Here is a 25,133-nt window from a genome sequence, read left to right on the forward strand (position 1 = left end):
TTTACCCTTAAACGCTTATTTATCCTATCCCAGATTTAAATAAAAAGTATAACAACGATAGTATAAACTTAAGCTTTATTGCTAGTTTTAGATCACACTCGGGTTTTTCCAAAAAATGGAGAATCTGTTTTTGTCAACAATGGAAGAACAAAATTGTCAATATGCGATATTTGATAATTTCTTTTGAGCAGAAAAGGGTAAAATCCTTATTATGCTCCCCCAAAATTTATTTTGGGGGAGCATATGGTCGCCGCTTCGTCTGTCCGTGTGTGCGTGTCTGTCTGTCCGTCCGTGCACAATTTTTTCTGGGCTATTTCTCAGCAACTAATGACCGGAATTCAATGAAACTTTATGAGAAGCTTCACTACTAAGAGGAGATGTGCAAATTATCAGCGGGTTCTGGTCGGATGATTTTTCACAGAGTTATGGCCCTTTGAAATTTTCTATAAAAAAATTATTGTCCCCCCAACTACTGTGCCCTCAAGACGTTTCCTTTTATCTGAAAATATAGTGCAATATTGTGACCAAAAAAAACTTTGGGGAGCATCACCCGTCTCCGACGGTTTCTTGTTTCATCAGTTGAACAATTATTTTAAATGTATGTTACTGCACAAGGTATCATTTATTGTGATCATGTGACAAGAAATTTTTGTAATAAATAAGGTGATTTGCCTTTAAAACAACATAAATGCAATCTTTAATCGCAATTTGAAAGTAGTAAGTTTTAGCGTATCTGACATCTCCGTTTTGAGTTGTGACCAAGTGTTATGTTAGGACTTGGGAGAGTGGTCTGAAGTTTTATTTCTTAGCATTTATTTTGCAAACTAAATATATTTATGTATCTTGATTAATGGCTTATTTTGTATCGTATATAATTTATTAAATAAGACACAATATTTTAAATCACTCCACAGCCAGCAATTTAATCAGTTAAACACTACACTAATGCACAGTTAAATGCAAGCATGTGTACATCTGGTAGCTAATGATAAATTATTTTTATATCAGGTCTACGAGATGATTCTCGTGCGTCACGGTCTGATGATTGTGGGGGAGCCCCTTGGCGGTAAGACGCAGGCCTGGCAGGTGCTTGCTGACGGACTCTCGGACCTGTGCGTGTCCGGCCTCTACCCGGAGTTCAAGACCCAATACCGAATCATCAACCCAAAGTCCATCACTATGGGTCAGTTGTACGGCTGCTTCGACCCGGTCTCACATGAGTGGACAGATGGCGTCCTGGCCAACACGTTTAGAGAGTACGCCAGTAACCCGAATGAGGACAGGAAGTGGATTCTGTTTGACGGACCGGTGGACGCCGTCTGGATCGAGAATATGAACACAGTGCTCGATGATAACAAAAAAGTAAATAAAATATTTATTTGAATGCACTATTTTTTCCAATTTAAAGATAAAATGGTCAAACAGTTATTTATTTGAATACTTTTTTTTTCTTGCAAATTTTACACCTTCTTGAGCATTTGTGTTTAAAAAAATCAATTTTGGCTAAGAAAATAATTACTCTGCATTCTGTGGTTGTCAAGTTGATAAAATTGATTTTGATTATTGTTGTCGTTTGTTAAAAGCATAAACATGATCTTAAATAAAATCCAAAAAAGCATCATTGTAGACACTTCAATTAATTCAACATATACATTCAAATTATTATACAGAGAAAACTTACAGAGAAAAATTCTGTTGCATAAGCTTAACAAAATGGTAGCAATATATATTGCAACACAATGTTCTCAATGTATAGTGCAACAAAATGGTCGCCATGTATTTTGCAGCTGTGTCTGATGAGTGGAGAGATCATCCAAATGAGCAACCAGATGAACCTGATCTTTGAGCCCGCAGATCTGGAGCAGGCGTCGCCCGCCACCGTGTCCCGGTGTGGCATGATCTACCTGGAGCCCCACCAGATGGGCTGGAAACCACTGAAGGACTCTTACATGCAGCACACACTGCCAAAGGTATGCATGTGCGTAAAGTGTCTTCCCAGATTAATCAGGGACAACAATTTCCTTCTAAACTGGATTTTTGCTACGAAGAAAATGTCTTGAAACAAAAAATATAATAAAAGAGGAAAGTGTCCTCCCTGATTAGCCTGTGCAGACTACACAGGCTAATCTAGGACAATACTTTACACACATGCATTAGCCCCCCGTTTCACAGAGCACGGCTCATAGTTGTGTTGTTACTTAAGTAAAGAGAACTCTAGGGAAACAAAAATGCAGTATGCTGCTTCCTGTTTCTATTTTGAGTATATTGTGCATATGTCCAAGGATGGGTTGTGGGTGCATCAGTGCATGTGATACATTTCTTGTTTACCCTAATTCAAGAAAAAGACCTGATATCTCTATATCATTTTTATAAATTAATACAAAGGGATTCTCTTAGGGACATTGGGGCTTAATAAAAAGAAACTTCCTACTTCTATCTTAAAACATAAACTACTTGTCATTGTGCATCTTTCAGGGTTTGACTGAAGAACAACTCGGCCTGGTGAACGACCTATTTGAATGGCTTGTTGACCCTTGTCTGTACTTCATCCGCAAAAACTGCAAGACGTTCATCACGACATCTGAGATGCACCTTGTGCAGTCGCTGATGCGCCTGTTCACATGCCTGATGGATGAGATCATTGCCACTCTCACCGCAGGCAAGAAAGAGGAAGGCGACGAAGGAGGGCCCAGCACGGGCTTATCAGCTCAACAGGTGGGTGGGGTGTATGAGCTTAATATATGTCTATTTGTAGCTCAATGGATAAAGTAGGGATTATCACCACAACAGATTGATTGGTTACAGCATATTGGCTCATACGTTGGAAGGGTAACAGCTTTTCCTCGAATTGTTAGGTTGGTTAGGGCTTAAAAGCTGAAAAGGTTGGAGGATAATGACATATCAGCACAACAGGTGGGTGAGGTATGGTATAACACCACAAAATGTGGGTGGGTTAGGGCTTATCATCTTAACAGATGAGAGAGTTAGGGCTTATCAGCACAACAGGTGGGAGGGTAAGGGCTTACCTGAGCACAACAGGTGGGTTGGTAAGGGTATGTCAGCTCAACAGGTGGGTGGGTGAGGGCTTATCAAAACAACATTTGGGAGGGTAATGGCTTATCAGCACAACAGGTGTGAGGGTAAGGGCTTATCAGCTCATGATGTTGGTTGGTATGTGCTTATCAGCACAACAGGTGGGATGGTTAGGTCGTAACAGCTCATGAGGTTGGTTGGTAAGGGCTTATCAGCACAACAAGTGGGATGGTTAATCAGTTAAGACTTTTTGCCTCAACTGGATTTTTGCAAATAAGAGACTTCCTTTTTACAAAAAACTCCATTATAGCTGAAAGTGTCTTCCCAGAGCTGTGTTTTCCAGGAGTGGGGCTCATAGAAAATATCATAAAAGCAGAAAGTGGCGTCCCTGATTAGCCTGTGCAAACTGCACAGGCTAATCTGAGATGACACTTTAAGCACATGCATTTAATCCTCTTTTCACAGAGCACTGCCCATATAAATTGACATATTCATTTTCAGGTGACCCTGTATCTGCAAGGCCTCTTCCTGTTCTCCCTTATCTGGTCCCTAGGGGCCACCCTGTCTGGGGACAGCCGCAAGAAGTTTGATGTCTTCTTCCGTAACATCATCAACGGCACTGACGAAGAAAACCCCAAGCCCAAGAGCATCAAGATAACGAAGGTGTGTGCCATATTTGAAAAGTTATTGTTATATTAAATTGAACTAGTTACAAACTTTTATAAATATTTTGAAACTTTTCATATTTTTTAATTTCCGAAAGCTGAAACATTGGTCAAATTTTGTGTTCTTTTCAAGTTGTACTTTTAAATCATTTTGAGTTTCAGATTTTTTATTATTTCAATTCTTGTCCTATGTTGAAATATTTTTTGTATATTGTAATCATTTTGGGTATTCAATAATTTCTTATTTTCTTAGTGCTTGTGGTCCAATCTTTAGATATGCAGCAAAAATTAATTCTGTGATGTTTCAAGAACATAACAATAATTATATTTAACTTTATATTCATCTTTTATATTGGAAAAAAACACCATAATTTGATAAGCATTATTTTAGTATTTCATGATATATTATTTCATTTTTATGCCCCCGGTAGGGTGGCATATAGCATTTGAACTGTCTGTCCGTCCGTCCGAAAACTTTAACATTGGCAATAACTTTTGCAATATTGAAGATAGCAACTTGATATTTGGCATGCATCTGTATCTCATGGAGCTGCACATTTTGAGTGGTGAAAGGTCAAGGTCATCCTTCAATGTCAAAAGTAAAAAAATACAATCCAAGGGAAGTAATAAGCTTTAAAAGGGAGATCATTTCTAAACCTGCCAAATGATATATTGAAATTTTATTTCCAAGCGGCGCAATAGGGGCGTTTCTGACAAACACTTCTCTTGTTTCCATTGCTTTTTGAGCTATATGTTAGGTCTTACAAACAGTGTGAATAATAAATAGTTTTAAGCTATTTTAAATTTGTTTTCCAGAGTAACACAATTCCAGAGCGAGGCACAATCTACGACTTCAGTTTTGAAAAGAAGGGTTCTGGTCAGTGGATTGATTGGATGGACACCTTGGACCGAAGCACACTCAGTCTAGCCGCTGACGCCAAGGTAAATAGTCCCCAGTAAATAGTCTCCCAGTGGCCAATGTATTAAGAGGCATGGTAAATTGGCTAAATAAATAGTCCCCAGAAGCCAATCATTCAGTGGACAATTATATTTTAAAGTGATATATCAAATTGCATGTAGATTTTTTACCATTATTTTATCTGTGTATTAAAACATATACATTTATTGATTGATATCAATAATTATATATGCTTTTGTTTTCTTTTGACAAAAGAGTCTGTCATACGGTTTTTCTGTGCAAACAAAATATTATACACATATAAATTTTAAAAAGTTAATGTTAAATCATTAAATATTTTAAGTGTCACCCCTTTTTCAAAAGCCGATACCCAACTTGTATAAACGTTTTTAAGTTGTTTAGGTCATAAGTTTGTATGTTGTGTTTGGTTCATTTGAACAATTTGGATGGTCTTCATTCAGAAACCTATGGTTCAACCAGAGGTCAAGGTAAATTGTGCAACTGCATGAACATGCATCTGTACTTGGGCATGGTCTAGCAACACTGCTATATGCTATACATTTGAATCTCTATCTGGGAAACAGAGGCTTAATGCATGTGCTTAAAGTAGTTGCAATACTGCAACTCTAAGCTTTATAGCCCAAGCAAGAAGTCAGAGCCTGCACGGAAAAAATTATCAAAGGCTCTGAGAGTCAGTTAATATGGACTAGTGCGTAAAGTATAGTCCCAGATTAGCCTGTGCAGTCCCCACAGGCTAATAAGGGCTTATGCTTTCCGCCTTAAGTGGATTTTTGCAAAAAAGAAACGTCCTTTAAATGACAGATACCATAAAAGGGGAAAGTGTCATGTCTGATCTGGAACGACACTTTCCACACATGCATAAAGCCCCGTTTCTCCAGAGAGAGGTTCATCTCTTCATGTATATCTCTCAATAGTATGATAATACATTATTTTATATTAATTATGCACCATATGAGTGAAACATATCCACATGGTTTAGAGGGTATCTAAATTGGATAAGTGCACTGTTTTTTGTTATTCAAAATTATTTAGTCATTCCATTCTGAAAATATAGAGAATATTGTTAAATTATTGAAACTGTTTTTGGAATGTGTAATATTTTTGTATCATTTTTAATCTTGACAAAAATTATATAATATGTTTGCCTCTCTGTAAAGTTTATACATGTACCTTATTATAAAATAATGTTTATAAAAGCGATTTCTTTCATTTACATTTGTAAGTGAATTATTTAACATATTTCTAATTAATGTATTACAAATGTAGCAGTATTTATCAAATTTTATTTATTTACATTGGGGAGTGGGACTAGACTGAATAAAGCTATGGATTGATTTTGTCTGTGCTCTGTGAATGCATGTTTTAATGCATGTGCATAAAGTGTCTTCACAGATAAGTCTGCGCAGTCTGTACAGGCTAATCAGGAACAACACTCCGCCTGAACTGGATTTTTGCTAAGAAGAGGCTTTCTGTAAACGAAAAATACCATAAAAGCGGAAAGAGTCACCCTGATTAGCCTGTATGGACTGCACAGGCTAATTGGGGACACCACTTTATGCACATGCATTAAACCCATTTGTCACAAAGCACGGCTCATTTACATAAGGAATCATTCTGCATGTCTTCGAAAGCTTCTCTTACCATATATATTATTATCTTGTATTTGAACCAGGGTTGGCACCAATCGACCGCCCCCGGTTTTAACCGGCGGTTTTTACCGGTTAAAACCGCCCTGGTCAATACTCCCGAAGTGGTCATTACTGGTCAATACTGGTCGATTGAACTTTACCCCCAATTTTAATTTATATTCCATGCCTAATTAGACAATATTGATAATATAAATTAAACAGACATGTTGCCAATAATGTCTTAAGCTATTAATACCCACTATTTTATACCTGTTCATGCAATTTTTAGGCCAATCTCTCAAAATTTTGCAAATAAGTCAAAGTTGGTCAATTTGATTTTTCTGGTTGATTGATTTTTTTTTCAATTCTAATGAATTATGATGCTCATATAATTCTGTGCTTGATTCAACAAGAACCTGTCAATTACTGTGTATGAGTTGTTCCTCATACCCCACTGTCCCCACAGTCTTCTAACAGTCTTCTCACCTGTACAGTTTGGGGCAGCCAAAACTGATAATAGGGCCTTAAATGGCAACTTTTTGACACAATCCTTACTTTTCATGTATTTTTGCATTGATTTCTTTAAATCATTTTTAAACAAAATAGTGAAAAAAAACTTTAATTTTTATTGATATAAGAATAAAAAACATAATAAGAAATAATTATTAAAAGAAAAAAATAAGTGAAAAGAAGAGTAGACCCACAATTGGAAAACATTATTTGTTGGCAAAATCAAGAACTTTGATTGTTTATTCATTTGAATACCAATTGAACTTTTTAATATGGAAGGGAAAAAGCACCTCTTAATACAGAAAGGAAACAAGTTAGAAGTAACTATTAAATAATAGCAAGTACAATGTAATCTTCTTGTGTGAGTGATATGAAATAGCCTAAGGGCAGATTTGCTTAATTGTCAATATCAGAGACATAACACTGCATGCATTTTATTACCAACTAAGAGGCTAGATTTATAACCCTAGAATACACAAGAGTTCTGTTTGTCCATCTGCTTATCAAATAGATATATCAATAGATAAGTGAAATGCTATGGTACCTACAATAGTAATAATACTTTAGTAACAGATGTGATACACTGAGATAAAGATATTGCCTTAGTCCTTATTTATGTGAGGCTGTTTCCATAAATAATAAAGAAGTAACTTTTTACAGCTTTAAAGATTTTTTTACAATAAATAACTCAGAAAAAAGTTTATCAATTACAGAATAATTATTGATTTAATATAAAATGGCTCCTTTGTAATGTTTAAATGCTACAATTTTCAATCGGCCAGTATTGACCAGTAAAGACCAGTAATGACCAGTATTGACCGGTTTTAACCGGGTATTGACCGCCGGCCCGGTCAATACTCAATTGACCGGTCAATATGCCAACCCTGATTTGAACAAATATACTTTTAGACTCTAGATATAAATGATATCAAAGCTTACTTGTACAATATGTTAACAGAAGCAAAGTGACTTTTAAAATACTGGAAGCATGTTATTTTCAGCTGTCTGTTACTGTATCTTGGTTTATGTGGAACATGATCAAAGACATTAAGCATCTGTTTTTATAGAAACTCCAGATTTAAACATTGGTAAGTGATTAAAACAATCATGCAAACATTTTATGACTAGTATTTAAATGTGTCTTGTTCTGTGAAAGCTGGTCAAAATGCATGTGCGTAAAGTGTCTTCCCAGCTTAGCCTGTGCAGTCCGCACAGGCTAATCAGGGACGACACTTTCCGCCTCAACTTGATTTTCGGTAAGGAGGGACTTCCTTGAAACTAAAAATACCATTAAAGCGGAAAGTGTCGTCCCTGATTAGCCTGTGCGGACTGCACAGGCTAATCTGGGACAACACTTTGCGCACATGAATTAAGCCCAATTTTCTCAGAACAACACCCAATTGATCCTCATTCTGTGAAAATGGGGCTGAATGCTTTTACATTATGTGTAGTCCCAGATTAGCCTTTGTAATCTCCACAGGCTAATCAGGGACCACATTTTCCTGTTTGTTATCAGGGACCACATTTTCCTGTTTGTTATCAGGGACCACATTTTCCTGTTTGTTATCAGGGACCACATTTTCCTGTTTGTTATCAGGGAACCACATTTTCCTGTTTGTTATCAGGGACCACATTTTCCTGTTTGTTATCAGGGACCACATTTTCCTGTTTGTTATCAGGGACCACATTTTCCTGTTTGTTATCAGGGACCACATTTTCCTGTTTGTTATCAGGGACCACATTTTCCTGTTTGTTATCAGGGACCACATTTTCCTGTTTGTTATCAGGGACCACATTTCCTGTTTGTTATCAGGGACCACATTTTCCTGTTTGTTATCAGGGACCACATTTTCCTGTTTGTTATCAGGGACCACATTTTCCTGTTTGTTATCAGGGACCACATTTTCCTGTTTGTTATCAGGGACCACATTTTCCTGTTTGTTATCAGGGACCCACATTTTCCTGTTTGTTATCAGGGACCACATTTTCCTGTTTGTTATCAGGGACCACATTTTCCTGTTTGTTATCAGGGACCACATTATCCTGTTTGTTATCAGGGACCACATTTTCCTGTTTGTTATCAGGGACCACATTTTCCTGTTTGTTATCAGGGACCACAGTTTCCTGTTTGTTATCAGGGAGGACATTTTCCTGTTTGTTATCAGGGACCACATTATCCTGTTTGTTATCAGGGACCACATTTTCCTGTTTGTTATCAGGGACCACATTTTCCTGTTTGTTATCAGGGACCACATTATCCTGTTTGTTATCAGGGACCACATTTTCCTGTTTGTTATCAGGGACCACATTTTCCTGTTTGTTATCAGGGACCACATTTTCCTGTTTGTTATCAGGGACCACATTTTCCTGTTTGTTATCAGGGACCACATTTTCCTGTTTGTTATCAGGGACCACATTATCCTGTTTGTTATCAGGGACCACATTTTCCTGTTTGTTATCAGGGACCACATTTTCCTGTTTGTTATCAGGGACCACATTTTCCTGTTTGTTATCAGGGACCACATTTTCCTGTTTGTTATCAGGGACCACATTTTCCTGTTTGTTATCAGGGACCACATTTTCCTGTTTGTTATATCAGGGACCACATTATCCTGTTTGTTATCAGGGACCACATTATCCTGTTTGTTATCAGGGACCACGTTTTCCTGTTTGTTATTAGGGACCACATTTTCCTGTTTGTTATCAGGGACCACATTTTCCTGTTTGTTATCAGGGACCACATTATCCTGTTTGTTATCAGGGACCTTATTATCCTGTTTGTTATCAGGGACCACATTTTCCTGTTTGTTATCAGGGACCACATTATCCTGTTTGTTATCAGGGACCAAATTTTCCTGTTTGTTATCAGGGACCACATTATCCTGTTTGTTATCAGGGACCACAGTTTCCTGTTTGTTATCAGGGACCACATTATCCTGTTTGTTATCAGGGACCACATTTTCCTGTTTGTTATCAGGGACCACATTATCCTGTTTGTTATCAGGGACCACATTATCCTGTTTGTTATCAGGGACCACATTTTCCTGTTTGTTATCAGGGACCACATTTTCCTGTTTGTTATCAGGGACCAAATTTTCCTGTTTGTTATCAGGGACCACATTATCCTGTTTGTTATCAGGGACCACAGTTTCCTGTTTGTTATCAGGGACCATATTATCCTGTTTGTTATCAGGGACCACATTTTCCTGTTTGTTATCAGGGACCACATTATCCTGTTTGTTATCAGGGACCACATTATCCTGTTTGTTATCAGGGACCACATTATCCTGTTTGTTATCAGGGACCACATTTTCCTGTTTGTTATCAGGGACCACATTATCCTGTTTGTTATCAGGGACCACATTATCCTGTTTGTATGGAATTTGTTGTTTAAATGAAGTCTCTTCTAAACAAAAAATTTACAATCGTTGTGAAAAGTGTCATCCCTAATAAGCCTGTGCAGACATTTGCGTATATTATGGGATTGGTTTGTGTTTTTTTTAGACAAACTATTGGTGGTAACTATTGCATTAATTTCTTGGGGTAATATTTTCCATTGCCTTAAACATTGTTGCAGGGACTCTAAACGTTACATTTCATCTTACCTTGTACAGAATACTCAAATTTCATAGGCTAAGCAAGGTTACTTGCAACCTTGTATTTTTCCATTTTTTTTCCGTATTTTTAGGCTTCTAGCTTTTCATGGCACGTCACTAATGTTAAATTATGCCAAAGGTACTTAACCTGTATCCCAACGTAGGGGGTCAATATAAAGAAGCCGTTTCATAATATATGTTACATATATAATTATTTTTTCTGGGCATCTATTTTCAGATCAGTGACCTCATTATCCAGACAAATGAAACGGCTCGTCAGAATTTCTTCCTGAACACGTTTATATCACACGAGAGGCCGATGCTGTTTGTCGGTCCAACTGGGACGGGAAAGTCTGCCATCACAAACAGCTATCTGCTCGCGTTGCCAAAAGATCAGTGAGTCCATTTTTATATTTTAATATAAAGTTAAATATAATAGAATTTACTTTTTGTTTTCCTGAATATCATTTGAACTTGTTTAACTCTTTACCATACAGAAATGCACTTTGATGCATTTGTAGTTCATTAGCAAGGTGTAGTAATATTTAGACTTCTAGATTCAAGTTTTAAAAGCTTCATTTTCAATATAATCATACTGATGAGAAGCAAACAGCAAAATAACCTGAACAGTTACTTGCAGGCTGTTCAGGTTTTATGCTTGATGCATATAGCTGTTTTCACTTTGCTTCTGATTATGAAAGGGTTACATAGCTCATAAAGTTAAGATTTTAATGTTTTGTTTTACAGTTTTCATATTATTTTCAATTGTAAATTTTAAAAAATTTCTTAGATTAAACATTTTTTTTGCATAACAGTATTGTCAGACTTAAGAAAGTAAGAAGACTTTTTTTTAAATGCATGATATGTAAAAATCAAACTCATCAAAATAAAACTTATTTATAAATAATCACATAAGCTTCTGCTTGAAGACAGAAGTAAGAAGTAATGCATGTGTTGATAATCTTTTAATGTTGAAGGGCTTAGTGTGAGACTGTTGTACATGCTCCACATTTCTATGTCAGATACAGTCTCTCTGCCCACAATTGTTATTGTAATTTCATTCTCAGATCACATCTTTTTGACCAGTTGAATAATTATTTTAAGGCAAAACTAAAAGTTGAGGACCATTTCAAAGTACTACTCATTTTAGTCTTATGTGTAGAAAATAATTGTTCACAAAAAAAGAATTGAGAAAAGGTAATATTGCTTTTTATGCCCCCGGATCAAATCATCGGGGGCATATTGTTTTTGGCCTGTCTGTCAGTCTGTCATTCTTTCACAAAACTTTAACCTTGGTTAAAGTTTTGCGATAACTTTTGCAAGATAGCTACTTGATATTTGGCATGCATGTGTATCTCATGAAGCTGCACATTTTGAGTGGTGAAAGGTCAAGGTCATCCTTCAAGGTCAAAAGTAAAAAAATACAATCCAAGGAAAATAATAAGCTTTAAAAGGGAGATAATTTTGTAACCTGCCAAATGATATATTGAAATTTTATTTCAAAGCGGCGCAAAGGGGGCATTGTGTTTCTGACAAACACATCTTTTGTTAGTCTAATATCTTCAAATAATTTCTCAACAGAAAACATAAGAAAAAGCTCTAAAACACCTTTCAGTCTAATATCTTCTTCAAATAATTTCCCAACAAAAACCATGCCAAAAAGCTTTATAACACCATTTTCTTCTTAAATTCTCTCACAGATATGTGCCGAATTTGATCAACTTCTCAGCACGCACCTCAGCCAATCAGACCCAAGACATCATCATGTCAAAGCTGGACCGTCGCCGCAAGGGTGTGTTTGGGCCTCCCATGGGCAAGAAGTCAGTGGTGTTCGTGGACGATCTGAACATGCCCGCAAAGGAGAAGTACGGCGCCCAGCCGCCCATTGAGCTGCTGAGACAGTGGCAAGACCACGGCCATTGGTACGACCGCAAGGACACCTCCAAGCTGTTCTTGGTTGATGTGGTATGTATAGATTTAGTTCTAATGGATTTGAGCCTTGCTCTGGGAAAATGGGTCTTAATGCATGCACGAAAACTGGCGTTCCAGATAAGCCTTTGCAGTCAGCACAGAATGATCAGGGATGAAACTTTCAGTCTTAACTGGATTTTTGCCTAGAAGAGATTTCCTAATAAATTTAAACAAAAATATCACAAAGGCAGAACGTGTTGTCCCTGATAAGTCTGTGCAATCTTGCACATGTTAATTGGCCACAACACTTTTTGCCCATGCGTTAAGCCCAGTTTTACAAGAGTGAGGCTCAGTTTTAGCTCGGCTGTTTTCGGAGAAAACCCGAGGTATTGTCATAGCCAGCTCGTCGTCCGCCGTAGGCATCATGCTAATACCTTAACATTGGCTCTAAAATCAAAGTGCTTCCACCTACAACTTTGAAACTTCATATGTAGATGCACCTTGATGAGTTCTACATGCCACACCCAATTTTGGGTCACTAGGTCAAAGGTCCAGGTCACTGTGACCTCTAAAAGAAAAGAAAAATTCTGACAAGCTTTCGCAGCCGAGCGTTGGCACCCGTTATGCGGTGCTCTTGTTACTATGACTTTTCTTTTGATGCCTTTGGTGTTTTGAATGCTTCATTTGCCCAGTGGATTCTTGTAAATCCATATGTAACAACAAACTCCTGTATTGTTCTGCAGAACTGTTGCGGTTTGCTTATTAAAGCCTTTAATTTCTTTTCAAATGCTTGCACAATGTTTTGCATATTATCTCCACACAATATCATAAGCACATACAGACCAGAATGTAACGAAAAACTCCCGCTGTCCGTTCTACAGCTGCTGGTAGCAGCCATGGGTCCACCAGGTGGTGGCAGGAATGACATCACGGGAAGGTTCACCCGCCACATGAACATCATCTCGATAGACGAGTTTGACGATGCAACAATGACACGCATCTTCACGAACATCACTGACTGGCATTTTGGCAAAGGATTTGAGGGCTCGTTTGTCAGGAATGGCAAGGTGTGTTGTTTGATGTGTAAGGTTTTGTATTGATTATAGATACATTTGCATATATTTGTTTTGTTATAGTTAATTTGAACGGATTTGATGGCTCATTTGTTCGAAATTGTTAGGTTTGTTGTTCTATGCCAAAGGTTTTCATGTTCATAATTATTAGATTTGCATATATTTTTAGTTTCTTGTAAAAGTTATCCATTATCCCAGCTTAAATATTGTGTATTAGAGGAATTTCTTTATTTGAACAAATTAAGACAATAATAATTTTCAGTTTTCAATTTCCAAGACTTCTTGAAAACGAATGCACTGAAAGCTTTCGTTCAACTGACCACTGATAATTATATTGTCAGCAGCATTATTATTCAACAATATTTTTTCATACTCTCTTTTTCTTTTGTTATTCTTTAAATAATATTTTTTTGTCTATTACATATTATTGTCAATTTAATAATTTTTACCCATTACCATGTAATGTGATACTACTAATGCAAACTTTGTATAGTATAAATGGGATACCTTCAGAGCTATTTTCAGGGACAATAAAAGCTTAAAACAAAAATATATATATATATTTATAAAAATAAGAAAAATATTCAATGATTTCAGTCTTTAAGCTTCTTTCTTAACAAACTATTGACAAAGCTTCTCTATTACATTCAGCTGCTGGTTCAAGCAACAATGGGCGTGTACAAAGACGCCATAAACAGCTTCCTTCCGACCCCGGCCAAGAGCCATTATGTCTTCAATCTTCGAGACTTCGCGCGTGTGATCCGAGGTGTGTTACTGGTGCCATCCACGTGCATGACCGAGACAGACAAGCTGATGAGGCTCTGGGTCCATGAGGTGTATCGAGTGTTCTATGACCGTCTCACTGATGCGGTCGACAGGTGAGACATGCTGAATGCGTGTTGAACAAATATTTTACAATGTGTGATTTCCTTTTCTATATATGGGTAATTGTCTGGTGTTCTATAACCGTCTCACAGATGCGGTCGACAGTTGAGCAATCCTGATCATGTGTTTAAGAAAGTTTGAAATGTGTGTTTTCCTTATATTCGGGTGCATGTGGTGTACCCCATGTTCAATGACCATCTCACCGGCGCTGTTGACAGGTGAGCAATCTCTGGCGTGTGTTGAAGAGTGGGTCAAGTTTTGTTCATTTTACAATTATAAATAAACATTTTTATCAAAAGAAATATAAGGTTTAAGGGTCCAATTGTATTTGCATGTCCGAGTATAAAGGAGGGCATAATCAAAAATGATTAAATCCAGAAAACAATTCTACCATTAATTTAATGACATGCTTACATTCCCAAAATAAATGTTCGAAAGTTTCACATTCAGTTTGACAAAAAGTGCAGTTTGCTGGAGTTAAATATCAAAGTCTAAATGAAAGAGAATTTGTACCTATGATTCTTTGTATAATTATATATTGAAACCACTGTAAACCCGTGTAATAAGAAAAGGCATTTAAAAAATATGTGGCCATTCTTTTGTTTCAATAAAATTAAAATTATTCGACCATTTATCTTTGCATTGGTGAAGACTCATGTTTGGTAATTATTTCTGAAAAAAAAAGGTTGTATTCCTTTTGTGTTGTCTAAGATAACCTTAGGCTATTGGGAATAGAAGGCTTTGTAACGAAAGTTTCATAAGAGACCAATCCATGAATTTCACATAAATGCAATTGAAAATGATTGCCATTTATTTCAAAATCAGATATCCATCAATTTACGGGTCCATGAATAAGTCGTTTTTGAAAAGAATGAAATTTCATGCCTACAAATACCCGGTATACATGATTTTGAAATATCTACTTCATTATAACAAACAATGTGTTTATTCTTTTTTTGTTTATTCACATGGTGTAATGTGCAATTAAATTAAGCTTTTGTTCTCTTTTCAGAGAGAAGTTCTTCTCCATAGTGAAGGAGCAATGCCAGAGCCACTTTAAGGTTAACATCGACAAGGTTCTCGGGCACCTGTCCCGCAGCGGCACTGTTGTCGATGACAACGTGAGAAGCCTGTTTTTCGGGGACTACATGCAGGCAGAGACTAAGGCTTATAACGAGGTCACAGACTTCAAAGAACTGACCTCTACCATGGAGAAGTAGGAGTTTATATTTTTGTTAATTGATTTCGCTTTTGTATTGTTCTAAATGCATGTGCTTAAAGGTTTGTCACATATAAGCCTGTGCTCTTAACACAGGCTAATCACTGACACCACTTTCCACCTAAACTGGATTTTTGTTAAGAATAGACTTCTTTTGAACAAATTTTTTTTTTAAAGCTGAGAGTGTGTTCACTGATTAGCCTGGGAGGAGATAAAAATGCATTAAGCCCAGTTTTTCCCAGAAAGTCTCATTAAATTTTTAATTCACCGTGTTGCTTAAACAAGTATGATGTCATGGAGATCTAAGTGAAGATATTGATAGCCAGTTTAAAACGTCACTTTTCTGGTATCAGGCACTTTCCCCCCGAAATAGTTCTATATTTATTTAAGTTTTCATTATTAATTCAGGCATAGTGATGCATATATTGTATATTTCAATGAACTTTTCAGTACAACAAGATTCTTCAGACTAACTTTGTTGCAAAAACATCTTCCAGAAATGTCAATCATATTTAAATTAACTAGCAAAATCATCCAATCATAGCTCATGTTTGTCACATGTTTTGAGTTTAAACATATGACCAGTATACACAAGAGCATGTGAGTTTGTTTCTGATAAAAAAAAATGCACACATAGTGACGTTTGTAATTTTGTATGAATGGCAAATTGATGCATACATCGAATATTAAAATAGACTTTTAGATACAGGATCCTTCAGACAAACTCTATTGCAATAGATGCTTCCATATATGTCACTTATATTTAAATTTGCAAAATTATCAAATAATTGCGTGTGGTTGTCACACATTTTTTCAGTTACAACAGATTACCAGTATATAAAGACCATGTGTTTTTTTTCTTTCTGATCACACAATGTGCACAAGGTGATATTTGTAATTTTGCATGAATACACATCTTTGTGGCAAATCCCAAATCCATCTATTGCATGTGAGTTCCAATTTTTCATGTACTTACAGTTATCTCGATGAGTTTAACATGATAAGCAAGGCTCCCATGCGTCTGGTGATGTTCAAGTTTGCTATTGAGCACATTTCCCGAGTCAGTCGAGTACTGCTCCAAGACAACGGTCATGCACTGCTTGTTGGTAAGGATTCCATCTTAGTGTTTCGTCAAGCCATGTTATTGGTTTTATTAGCGCTGCGTTTTCGGAGAAAACCCGATGTATTGTCATAGCCAGCTCGTTGTGTCGTGTCGTCTGCAGTCCGCTGGCGTCGTGCTAAAACCTTGCCCTTTTATCTCTCAAATCAAAGTGCTTTCACCTGCAACTTTGAAACTTCATATGTAGATGCACCTCAATGAGTTCTACACGCCACACCCATTTTTGGATCACAAGGTCAAAGGTCACTGTAACCTCTAAAAAAAATAAAATCTGACAAGCTTTCATTTATTCAAAACTGCACCCGCAGCCGAGCGTTGGCACCCGTTATGCGGTGCTCTTGTTATTTTCATATTTGCAATATTTCCTTTTTTTAAGCTCCTCTGAAAATGTTAATGGAGCATATAGTACATATGTCCATGTTAGAGTGTGCACTGTACAATACTGCAGTAGAATGCTGTTCAGTTCAGGACGTTACTGCGCCCATTAACTGATTGCTTTGGGTTGTGTGGGGAAACTTTTTCAGTACAATTTTCAACCACCGCTTGGGCAGAAAATTTGAATTCTTTAACAATACTGTTTTAGGAATCAAAAGTCAGACTTTTTGTAGGACTTTTGACTTCATCGTCAATTGAAAGTCATCAATCGATGGATGTCTAAAAAAAGTTCAAAACTTGAAGGCAAATACATCTTTCCTTTTTTTTCTTTCTGATATGAAATTGTCAGTTAAATGGTATTGGGCTGTTAAAATATTTTTCTAATGCTTACATTTTCCTATTAGATAATTCTTTTGTAGTTAGCATTTTATCATTTCTACGAGCACATTGCTTTTGCAAAGTGAAACTTTCAATAAATATTTGCTTTTTCTTTCTTTTTTTTCCGATAAAAAGGTAAAAATAGCAAAGTTACCTTTTTTTTACTTATAAGAGCAGAGTGATATCAGGACAACTATGTTTTGAAACCAAAACAGTACAGCATAAAAACTGATAGGTTAAAAAATTGGTTCTGTGATAAAAAACATTTAGTTTAATTTACTTTAAACCTATTTATTCTAGCTCAATTGTATCAAAAGCCTAAAGCATATTGATCTGCCCTTGATTAATATTTGAACATGTGCAGGTATCGGAGGCAGTGGCCGTCAGAGTGCAGCCAAGCTGGCAGCGTTCATGGCAGACTACGAGCTGTTCCAGATAGAGATTACCAGGAACTACACGGCCTCGGAGTGGAGAGAGGACATCAAGAAGGTAAAATGGTAGATCGGATCTTGTTCTGCTAAAACTGGGCTAAGTGCATGTATGTAAAGTGTCAGCCAAGATTTGCCAGGCTAATTAAGGCTGACATTTTCTGCTTACACTGGATTTTCGAAACTTTCTTTCAACAAAAGAGTCCATATAAGAAGAAAGTGTTTTCCTTGATTATCATGTGCGGAATGCACAGGCCAATGTGAGACAACACTTTACGCACATGCACTTAGTTCAGTTTTCACAGAATGAGGCTAAATTGGATGAAAGCTGCTTTTGAATAATGTATGTTTATGTGTGATAATATGTGTCTTGTTCTGAGAAAACTGGGCTTAATTCATGTGGGTAAAGTGTCATCTTAGATTAGCCTGTGCAGTCCACACAGGCTAATCTGGGACAACACTTTACACAATTGCATTATGACCAGCTTTCACAGAACAAGACACATATTTATGAAATTATTAGGACCATTGCCAGGTAACACAATGTCTTTTCATGCAGGGTGGTTATAAAAGTCAAGGCCTTTGATTTATCATCTAAATACCAAGCAAAATTTTTCCCAACATTTATTTGACAGCTGTTCCTGAAGACTGGCAGTGAGGGCAAGCCGACTGTGTTCCTGTTTGCTGACACCCAGATCAAGGACGAGTCTTTCATGGAGGACATAAGTATGATCCTCAACACGGGAGATGTGCCGAACCTCTTCGCGCAGGACGAGAAGGCGGAGCTCATTGAGAAAATGCAGGCTGTCGCCAGACAAGAGGTAGTGTTTTGTTCTTTTCTCATTCTTCATAATCTCTTTAAGTGTGCTGGGTCGGTTTTCATCAAACAATTGTAAGACTTGAGTCTAAAAAGTAGGGATGGCAAAATTATTTGAATATTCGATTGAATGGTCAGTATACGAATAACAGAATTGATGATAGAAGTTAAATCAATCTAGCTGTTTTATGTGAATATTCGAATATTCAATTGAATGGATTTGCGAATATTTAAATACCGATATAGGTATTTGATGCCATCCCTACTTTAAAGTAAAGAATATCTTTCCAGTGCTGGACAATATTTGCTTTCATTTTGGGTAAAAAAGTCTTAGAATGGGTCTGTGAATACAGGCCCTGGTGTTTTTTTCTAATTTGAAAAAGGCAAGCTATTGCTGTACAAGAGACCACTTTCATAATTTTTTATATCATTTTTGAGAAGAGTGTTAGTTTTTGTAACCCTCTTCCACTCAGATATGCACTTTGAGTCATTTTAATCCTTTGCATGCTGGGTAATTTGTCTTCTGCTAAAATGTTGTCTGCTGAATTTCTAAAATTAGCATTTTCTTCGATTTTTTTCAAAGAATACTATCAGAATAGCAAACAGTTTGGATCCTGATGAGACGCCACGTTCTGTGGCGTCTCACTGGATCCAAACTGTTTGCTAAGGCCTTTAAAATCCGGTTCCAGCGCTTAAAGGGTTAATCCCATAAACAATCCAATTTAATTCAAGACTTTTCTCAGAAGATTTAAGTTTTTAAGGGCTTCATTTCAAACCTTGGTGATACAGATGACCAACAAACAGCATAAAACCTGAACAACATGCAAGTAATTCACATGTTGTTGTGGTTTTATGATGGTTGCATATAGCCAACTTTGCTTCTGAGTGGGAAAGGGTTAAGTAGGCTGGTGTTTTTTTTCTAACTTTGGAAAAGGCAAGTAGAGGTAACTTTCATATAATTTTTATAAATAATTTTCCCAAGAGTGTTTGTTGTTTTCTTTTTAAAGATTTTTACTTGCCACTTGACAAGTAAAACAAGAGGCTTTTTGAAATACTTTCTTTGTGATTTCCTCTGACCTTTTGGTCTAATTCAAAGCTTGTGTGTACAAAATGTAAATAATAAAAAAATTTGTGATATTTTTAACATTTTAGACATTTAATAAAAAATCAACTACTTCTTTTTCCATTTACTAAAACATGTTTATTAAGTATGGGTATTAAAGAAAAGACTTTTTGTAACTAGCTATAACAGTGTGATTTGTTATGCCGTTTGTGGTAATATTTATATGTCAATTCTATTTGCAACTTTTCTTCTTTATGCTCCCCTGAAAATGAACATTGAGCAAAATTGCTATTTTGTTTGTCTCTGACAAAAATGGTATTTGTAATAGAAATGAATGTTAAATAAATGTGTATTATTGCAATTACAGTTTAATGTTTTAAATGTTTGTTGCATATAAATTGTATCATATAGTACACAAATTTGAGTTTCTTATAATATCGATCTAGTTTTAAAAATGTAATAATGTGTAAACAACAGATAAAGTCATTTTGTAATGTTGCACAAATTTAAATATGTTAACTTTTCATCTCAATCCATATTTGCAGGCATACATAGCTAAAATGGTGTGTTTTAATTGAGTAATACTGTTGAATCTTGTCATCACAAACGCTCCATTTATCCTTAATTGTTCCTCAGGTTATGTGAGTCTGGTTAATTGGTTATAATTGATAATTATAACTATCGTGGTAAAAACCTACGTAATATATTGAGTAATTAATTGTTAACTTGTTATAATATTGCGGTTGCTTAAACTTTGACAATGAGTTAAAAAATATATAAATTCAGTTGGTGTGCAAAATGAAATATCTGTACTTATCAAGCGTATCATTTTCACTGTGTCCCTTTGTTTGTTTACCAGTTCATATTTAGCCATCGATTTTGTATTTCCCCAGTTATGTCTAAGTGCAGTTTCGTTTTGACACATATTTAACAAATAAGATGGCAGCAACAATTATTTGCTTTGAATATTCAAAATCATTCATGATATTGTTGTTATGTCTAGGCGTCATATTCAATGACTGGCGTAAGTTTTCTTAGAAAACATTTCTCCTTCATTTAAAATAGCTTTAACCCTTACCTCTTAGAATCGTATGCAAGGCAGGAAAAATATATTTTGTAGACTTTTGCTTCAAGCGCTTTCCTTTAGCTTTTAGCTTCATCTGAGCGTAAAATGTTCAGAGTGAAATAGTCAGAAATGTGTTTCCCTCTCTGATGCATGGTTGCATTGAACCCACGACCAGCTGTAGTACTGTCATGACCCTGTTTCCTCATTGTTTACCTTCTACCTTGTTGATAGTATAGAAACAAATAAATTAAACACATTTCAGACAGTATATCAAAAACAAAATGTCTCTTTTTCAAGATATTTTATATGGTGAACATTAAACTTTAAGAAACTAAAGATGTTTTTAAAGGTAAAGATGTATGCAAAATATATCTTGAATTAATTCAAAATATGCCTTTTGTGTCACTTTTGTATGTAATGTTTTGAACTTTGTATTAAATTTCATGGCAGCCTGCCTAAATTGGTTTTGTATATATATTAAGCAACAAATAACATATTTGTGATTATTAAAATCATGAATCTAGATAAAAACTGTGTAAGCAGTAGTTAACAGTTCAGTGTAGTGTCCAAATAGTTCAATTAAGCCTAGTTCTGGGAAAACTGGGCTAAATGCACGTGGGAAAAGTTTTGTCCCAGATCAGTCTGTACAGTCTACACATGCTAATCAAAGACAAGACTTTCCACTTTCATGAAATTTTTCGTTTCAAGGAAGTCTCTTCTGACCGAAAAACCAGTTTAGGCCCAGATTAGGGGGAAAGTGTCATCTCTGATTAGCCTGTGAGGACTACACAGGCTAATCTGATCTCGGATGACACTTTACCCTGTGACATGCATTTAGCCCACTTTGCCCGTAATGAGGCTTGAATAAGCCAGTATTGCATGTAGCTGTGAAGTTTTCCTTCCAATAATTTCTGTCTTGTATTCTCATATCTGTCTGAATCTCTGTATGTAGAAATAACCTGTAATCAGAAAGCAATAAAATCATGCAGTTATTTGAACATATATTAACAAAAGAGCATAGTTATGCTGTACACCCATATGGTTCCGCCATCCGCCATGAACTGTTGCTTAAATATCCCTTCAATCTTTGTTGCTATGGTAACACAGCATGAGAAGCGCGAAGGTAGTGGAGATGGGCGAAGCTCCGCTGAAGGAGGTCGATTACGAAGCCCAAGTCCCAATCCTGTTGTCAATGAACCCAAAGTTGAGAAAGAGCAAAAAGAGGCGGCTAACGCTTACTCTTACAACCCTGAAACTGAAATATTTGCAGGGGTGACTTAATTGTAGTCAGTTTGTGCACATACGTGACATGTTTTTGTCTTGTTGGCACTGGTCGGAATAACTTTTTTGCCCTTGTATCTTGCATGCTTAGATTTTATTTCCTAGTGTTATGTATTTACGAATATTTTTGCATGTTTTATTTGTACTTGTATATTATTTTGTGTCATTATTAAAAAGGGTTATTAGTCTTGAATGAATAGTTTATTTACCAAGTAATTAAGTTAATGAACATTCAGAGTATAATATTCTGGAATAAATAATGCTGAATACATATAAGTTGATAATTTAATTTATTAAAAAGTCATCTTGATAGTATTATTCATTAAGTGTTGTCTGCATGGGCGTTGTGTAACTTGTTATCAGTTGGTATAATTTTTATTTGTATTTTTATCCACTGAATAAACAAGGTATCTTGTTTTAAGACCATCTTATTTTCCATGATTAAAAAAAAAACATTATGTTGTGCAGTAGTATTCATTTGAAGGCAAATTAATATACATACTTTCATATTTACTTTTGTAAGATTATCTACATGGTAGAATTCTAATACTTTATGTTTTTGTCATTTGAAAGTTCAAATGGCTGTTGTTTACAATTTATAATGGAATAATAAATTAACCCAAAGAATTTCCAATTCAGGGCAAGAAAATGGAGGCTACACCTCTGGCGATGTACAACTACTTCATTGACCGTGTGCGAAACAACCTTCACGTTGTGTTAGCAATGAGTCCAATAGGAGATGCTTTCAGGAACCGATTGAGAATGTTCCCCTCACTCATCAACTGCTGTACCATTGACTGGTTCCAGGTCAGTAGACATTTGTTAAAAATAGAACTGACTTAATGCATGTATGTAAAGTGTCATCCCAGATTAGCCTGTGCAGATTTCAAAAGCTTATCAGGGATGACACTTTCCAATTAAATTGAATTTTTCTTGTATAGGGGGTCTCACCAAAATCAGTGCAGGCGTAAATGTTCATTTCTGCACAGGCTAATCTTGGTCAACACTTTATGCAAGGGAAGTAAGCCCAGTTTTCTCAGAACAGGGCTCATCTACTGAAAGTTCAAAGGGCCTGTCAGATTTTTCCATATTTGGGCTTTAGGAAGAAACTGTTGTAGGCCTATCTGCTTTACATTTCTATATTAAATAAAAAAGTTTCATGCTGAAATGTCTATACATTGTGAAACCATTATTCATGGGAAATTGATTTTTTGTTGATTTCTAGGGTTGACCAATCAAGGAATTTACAAAAACGTGTCCATGATTTTTTGCGTGTGAAAAAACACAAAACTTTATGGCAAAGAATATAGATGATTTTTAAGTATGCTGTTTAGCCCTTTTGCAATTAAGCTATAAACACAATTTATTTTGTTCCCTATTTGCACTTTACCACAGTTCCTGTAAAATTAGGATGTTGGTTAAGTATCAGTGTTGTGATACTATGTGACCAATATTCATGTGACAAATTGAAGGCATTCATTTGCAGACATGGCTGTCTGATGCCCTTGAAATGATTGCTAACAAATTCTATTTAAACAACATAGATAGCTACACTGGATAAAATATACAGAAATTGTTTCATGTGATAAATTGAACGCATTCATTTGCAGACATGGCCGTCAGATGCACTCGAAATGGTGGCAAACAAATTTTTTGAAGAGATTGAGATGGAAGACACGCTGAGGGCAGGAGTCGTTTTCATGTGCAAGGTGTTCCACGAGAGCGTTTTCAAGCTGTCCGATCGCTTCATGGAAATGCTCCGTCGTCACAACTACGTCACGCCCACCTCGTACCTAGAGTTGATCCTGACGTTCAAGAAACTGCTTGGCATAAAGCGTGATAACATTTCCCTGTTGAGGAATCGATACCTGACAGGGCTGGAGAAGCTGGAGTTTGCAGCCTCACAGGTTCGCACTAGATTTTTGTTACGAAGAGACTTATTTTACCACTTATTTACGTATTTTTACGCACTTGTTGTCCCCCAGAAAGTTTAATATAGATAAAGACCTTTCAAACTAGATTGAAATGTTAAAGGCATCATTTCCAACCCTAAGATACTGATGAGCAGCAAACAGCATAAAACCTGAACAGACTGCGAGTTACATTTTCACTTTTCTTCTGAGTGGGAAAGGGTTTAAAGAAAATTCCATGAAAGCAGAAAGTGTCATCCCTGATTATCCTGTGTGAACTGCACAAGCTTATCTGGTATGACACTTTACTCGCATGTACTTTAGTAAGTTTTATCAAAATGAGGCTCAATTGATTTTAATTTGCTAATTAATTATTTCTGTTTATTTTTGATTATGGTGATGAAAAAGGTGGCTCCATTGGGGGATGGACAATGTCTATTTATGCATGGTTGTGAGTAAAGGCTGTCTGGCCTAACAACTACATACATTCCTGGTGGAATATGTTGAAAACTTTTCTAAAACATTGAATGAAACAAGAATGAAACATAATCTTCTCACCGAAATTGTGTCTACTATTTATATCACAGGTGTCCGTCATGCAGCAAGAGTTACGGGACTTACAACCGGAGTTGATCAAGACTTCGGCTGAGACGGAAAAGCTGATGATAAAGATTGAGCAAGATACCGTGGAAGTGGAGGCTAAAAAAGAGGTATTCTAGTCGAGTTTGTTTTTTACTGTTTGAAAACAGTGGTATATAGCAAACTTGTTTGTTGCTGGAATCTTTTTAGGAAATAGTTGACTACAGTTACATACTTTTAACTTTTACACATTTACCAGTGTGTTTGATCAAGACGACATATTCTTTGTTTGTCTATTATTTCATGTAGGAGAAATGATTAGTATACTTTCTGTGATAAATTGATCTATAACTTCTTATTGGGAAACCTAACTTATCTTGAGGTACAAATCAATCCTTTTTTTTATGTCCCCCACCACTATAGTGGGGGACATATTGTTTTTGCCCTGTCTGTTGGTCTGTTGGTTTGTTTGCCCAAACTTTAACATTTTGCAATAACTTTTGCAATATTGAGGATATATTTGGCATGCATGTTATCTCATGGAGCTGCACATTTTGAGTGGTGGAAGGTCAAAGTCAAGGTCATCCGTCAAGGTCAAAGGTAAAAAAAAAAAAATAATAATTAAAAGCGGCGCAGAAGGGGACATGGTGTTTCTG

The 25,133-nt window shown here is 36.2% G+C and overlaps 1 protein-coding gene across 6 annotated transcripts in view; it reads left to right on the forward strand.

Moving 5' to 3' along the window:
- The window catches only part of LOC127867445 (dynein axonemal heavy chain 3-like), a 129,252-nt gene that overhangs the window by 72,224 nt on the left and 31,895 nt on the right, over positions 1-25,133 (forward strand). For 4 of the 6 annotated variants that reach the window (XM_052408596.1, XM_052408595.1, XM_052408597.1 and 1 more), the window contains 17 exons: positions 1,009-1,362; positions 1,788-1,970; positions 2,476-2,715; positions 3,535-3,696; positions 4,515-4,640; positions 10,611-10,768; positions 12,073-12,337; positions 13,165-13,350; positions 14,008-14,234; positions 15,254-15,457; positions 16,439-16,566; positions 17,698-17,822; positions 18,397-18,582; positions 20,645-20,665; positions 22,628-22,795; positions 23,599-23,895; positions 24,486-24,608. In XM_052408596.1, the coding sequence (XP_052264556.1) occupies positions 1,009-1,362; positions 1,788-1,970; positions 2,476-2,715; positions 3,535-3,696; positions 4,515-4,640; positions 10,611-10,768; positions 12,073-12,337; positions 13,165-13,350; positions 14,008-14,234; positions 15,254-15,457; positions 16,439-16,566; positions 17,698-17,822; positions 18,397-18,582; positions 20,645-20,665; positions 22,628-22,795; positions 23,599-23,895; positions 24,486-24,608 (3,153 nt within the window). The remainder of the gene's footprint in view (positions 1-1,008; positions 1,363-1,787; positions 1,971-2,475; positions 2,716-3,534; positions 3,697-4,514; positions 4,641-10,610; positions 10,769-12,072; positions 12,338-13,164; positions 13,351-14,007; positions 14,235-15,253; positions 15,458-16,438; positions 16,567-17,697; positions 17,823-18,396; positions 18,583-20,644; positions 20,666-22,627; positions 22,796-23,598; positions 23,896-24,485; positions 24,609-25,133) is intronic. The other 2 variants (XM_052408599.1, XM_052408600.1) reach the window with 1 other exon arrangement.

The sequence above is a fragment of the Dreissena polymorpha genome, chromosome 2 (assembly GCF_020536995.1).
Source record: "Dreissena polymorpha isolate Duluth1 chromosome 2, UMN_Dpol_1.0, whole genome shotgun sequence".
Classification (NCBI taxonomy): domain Eukaryota; kingdom Metazoa; phylum Mollusca; class Bivalvia; order Myida; family Dreissenidae; genus Dreissena; species Dreissena polymorpha.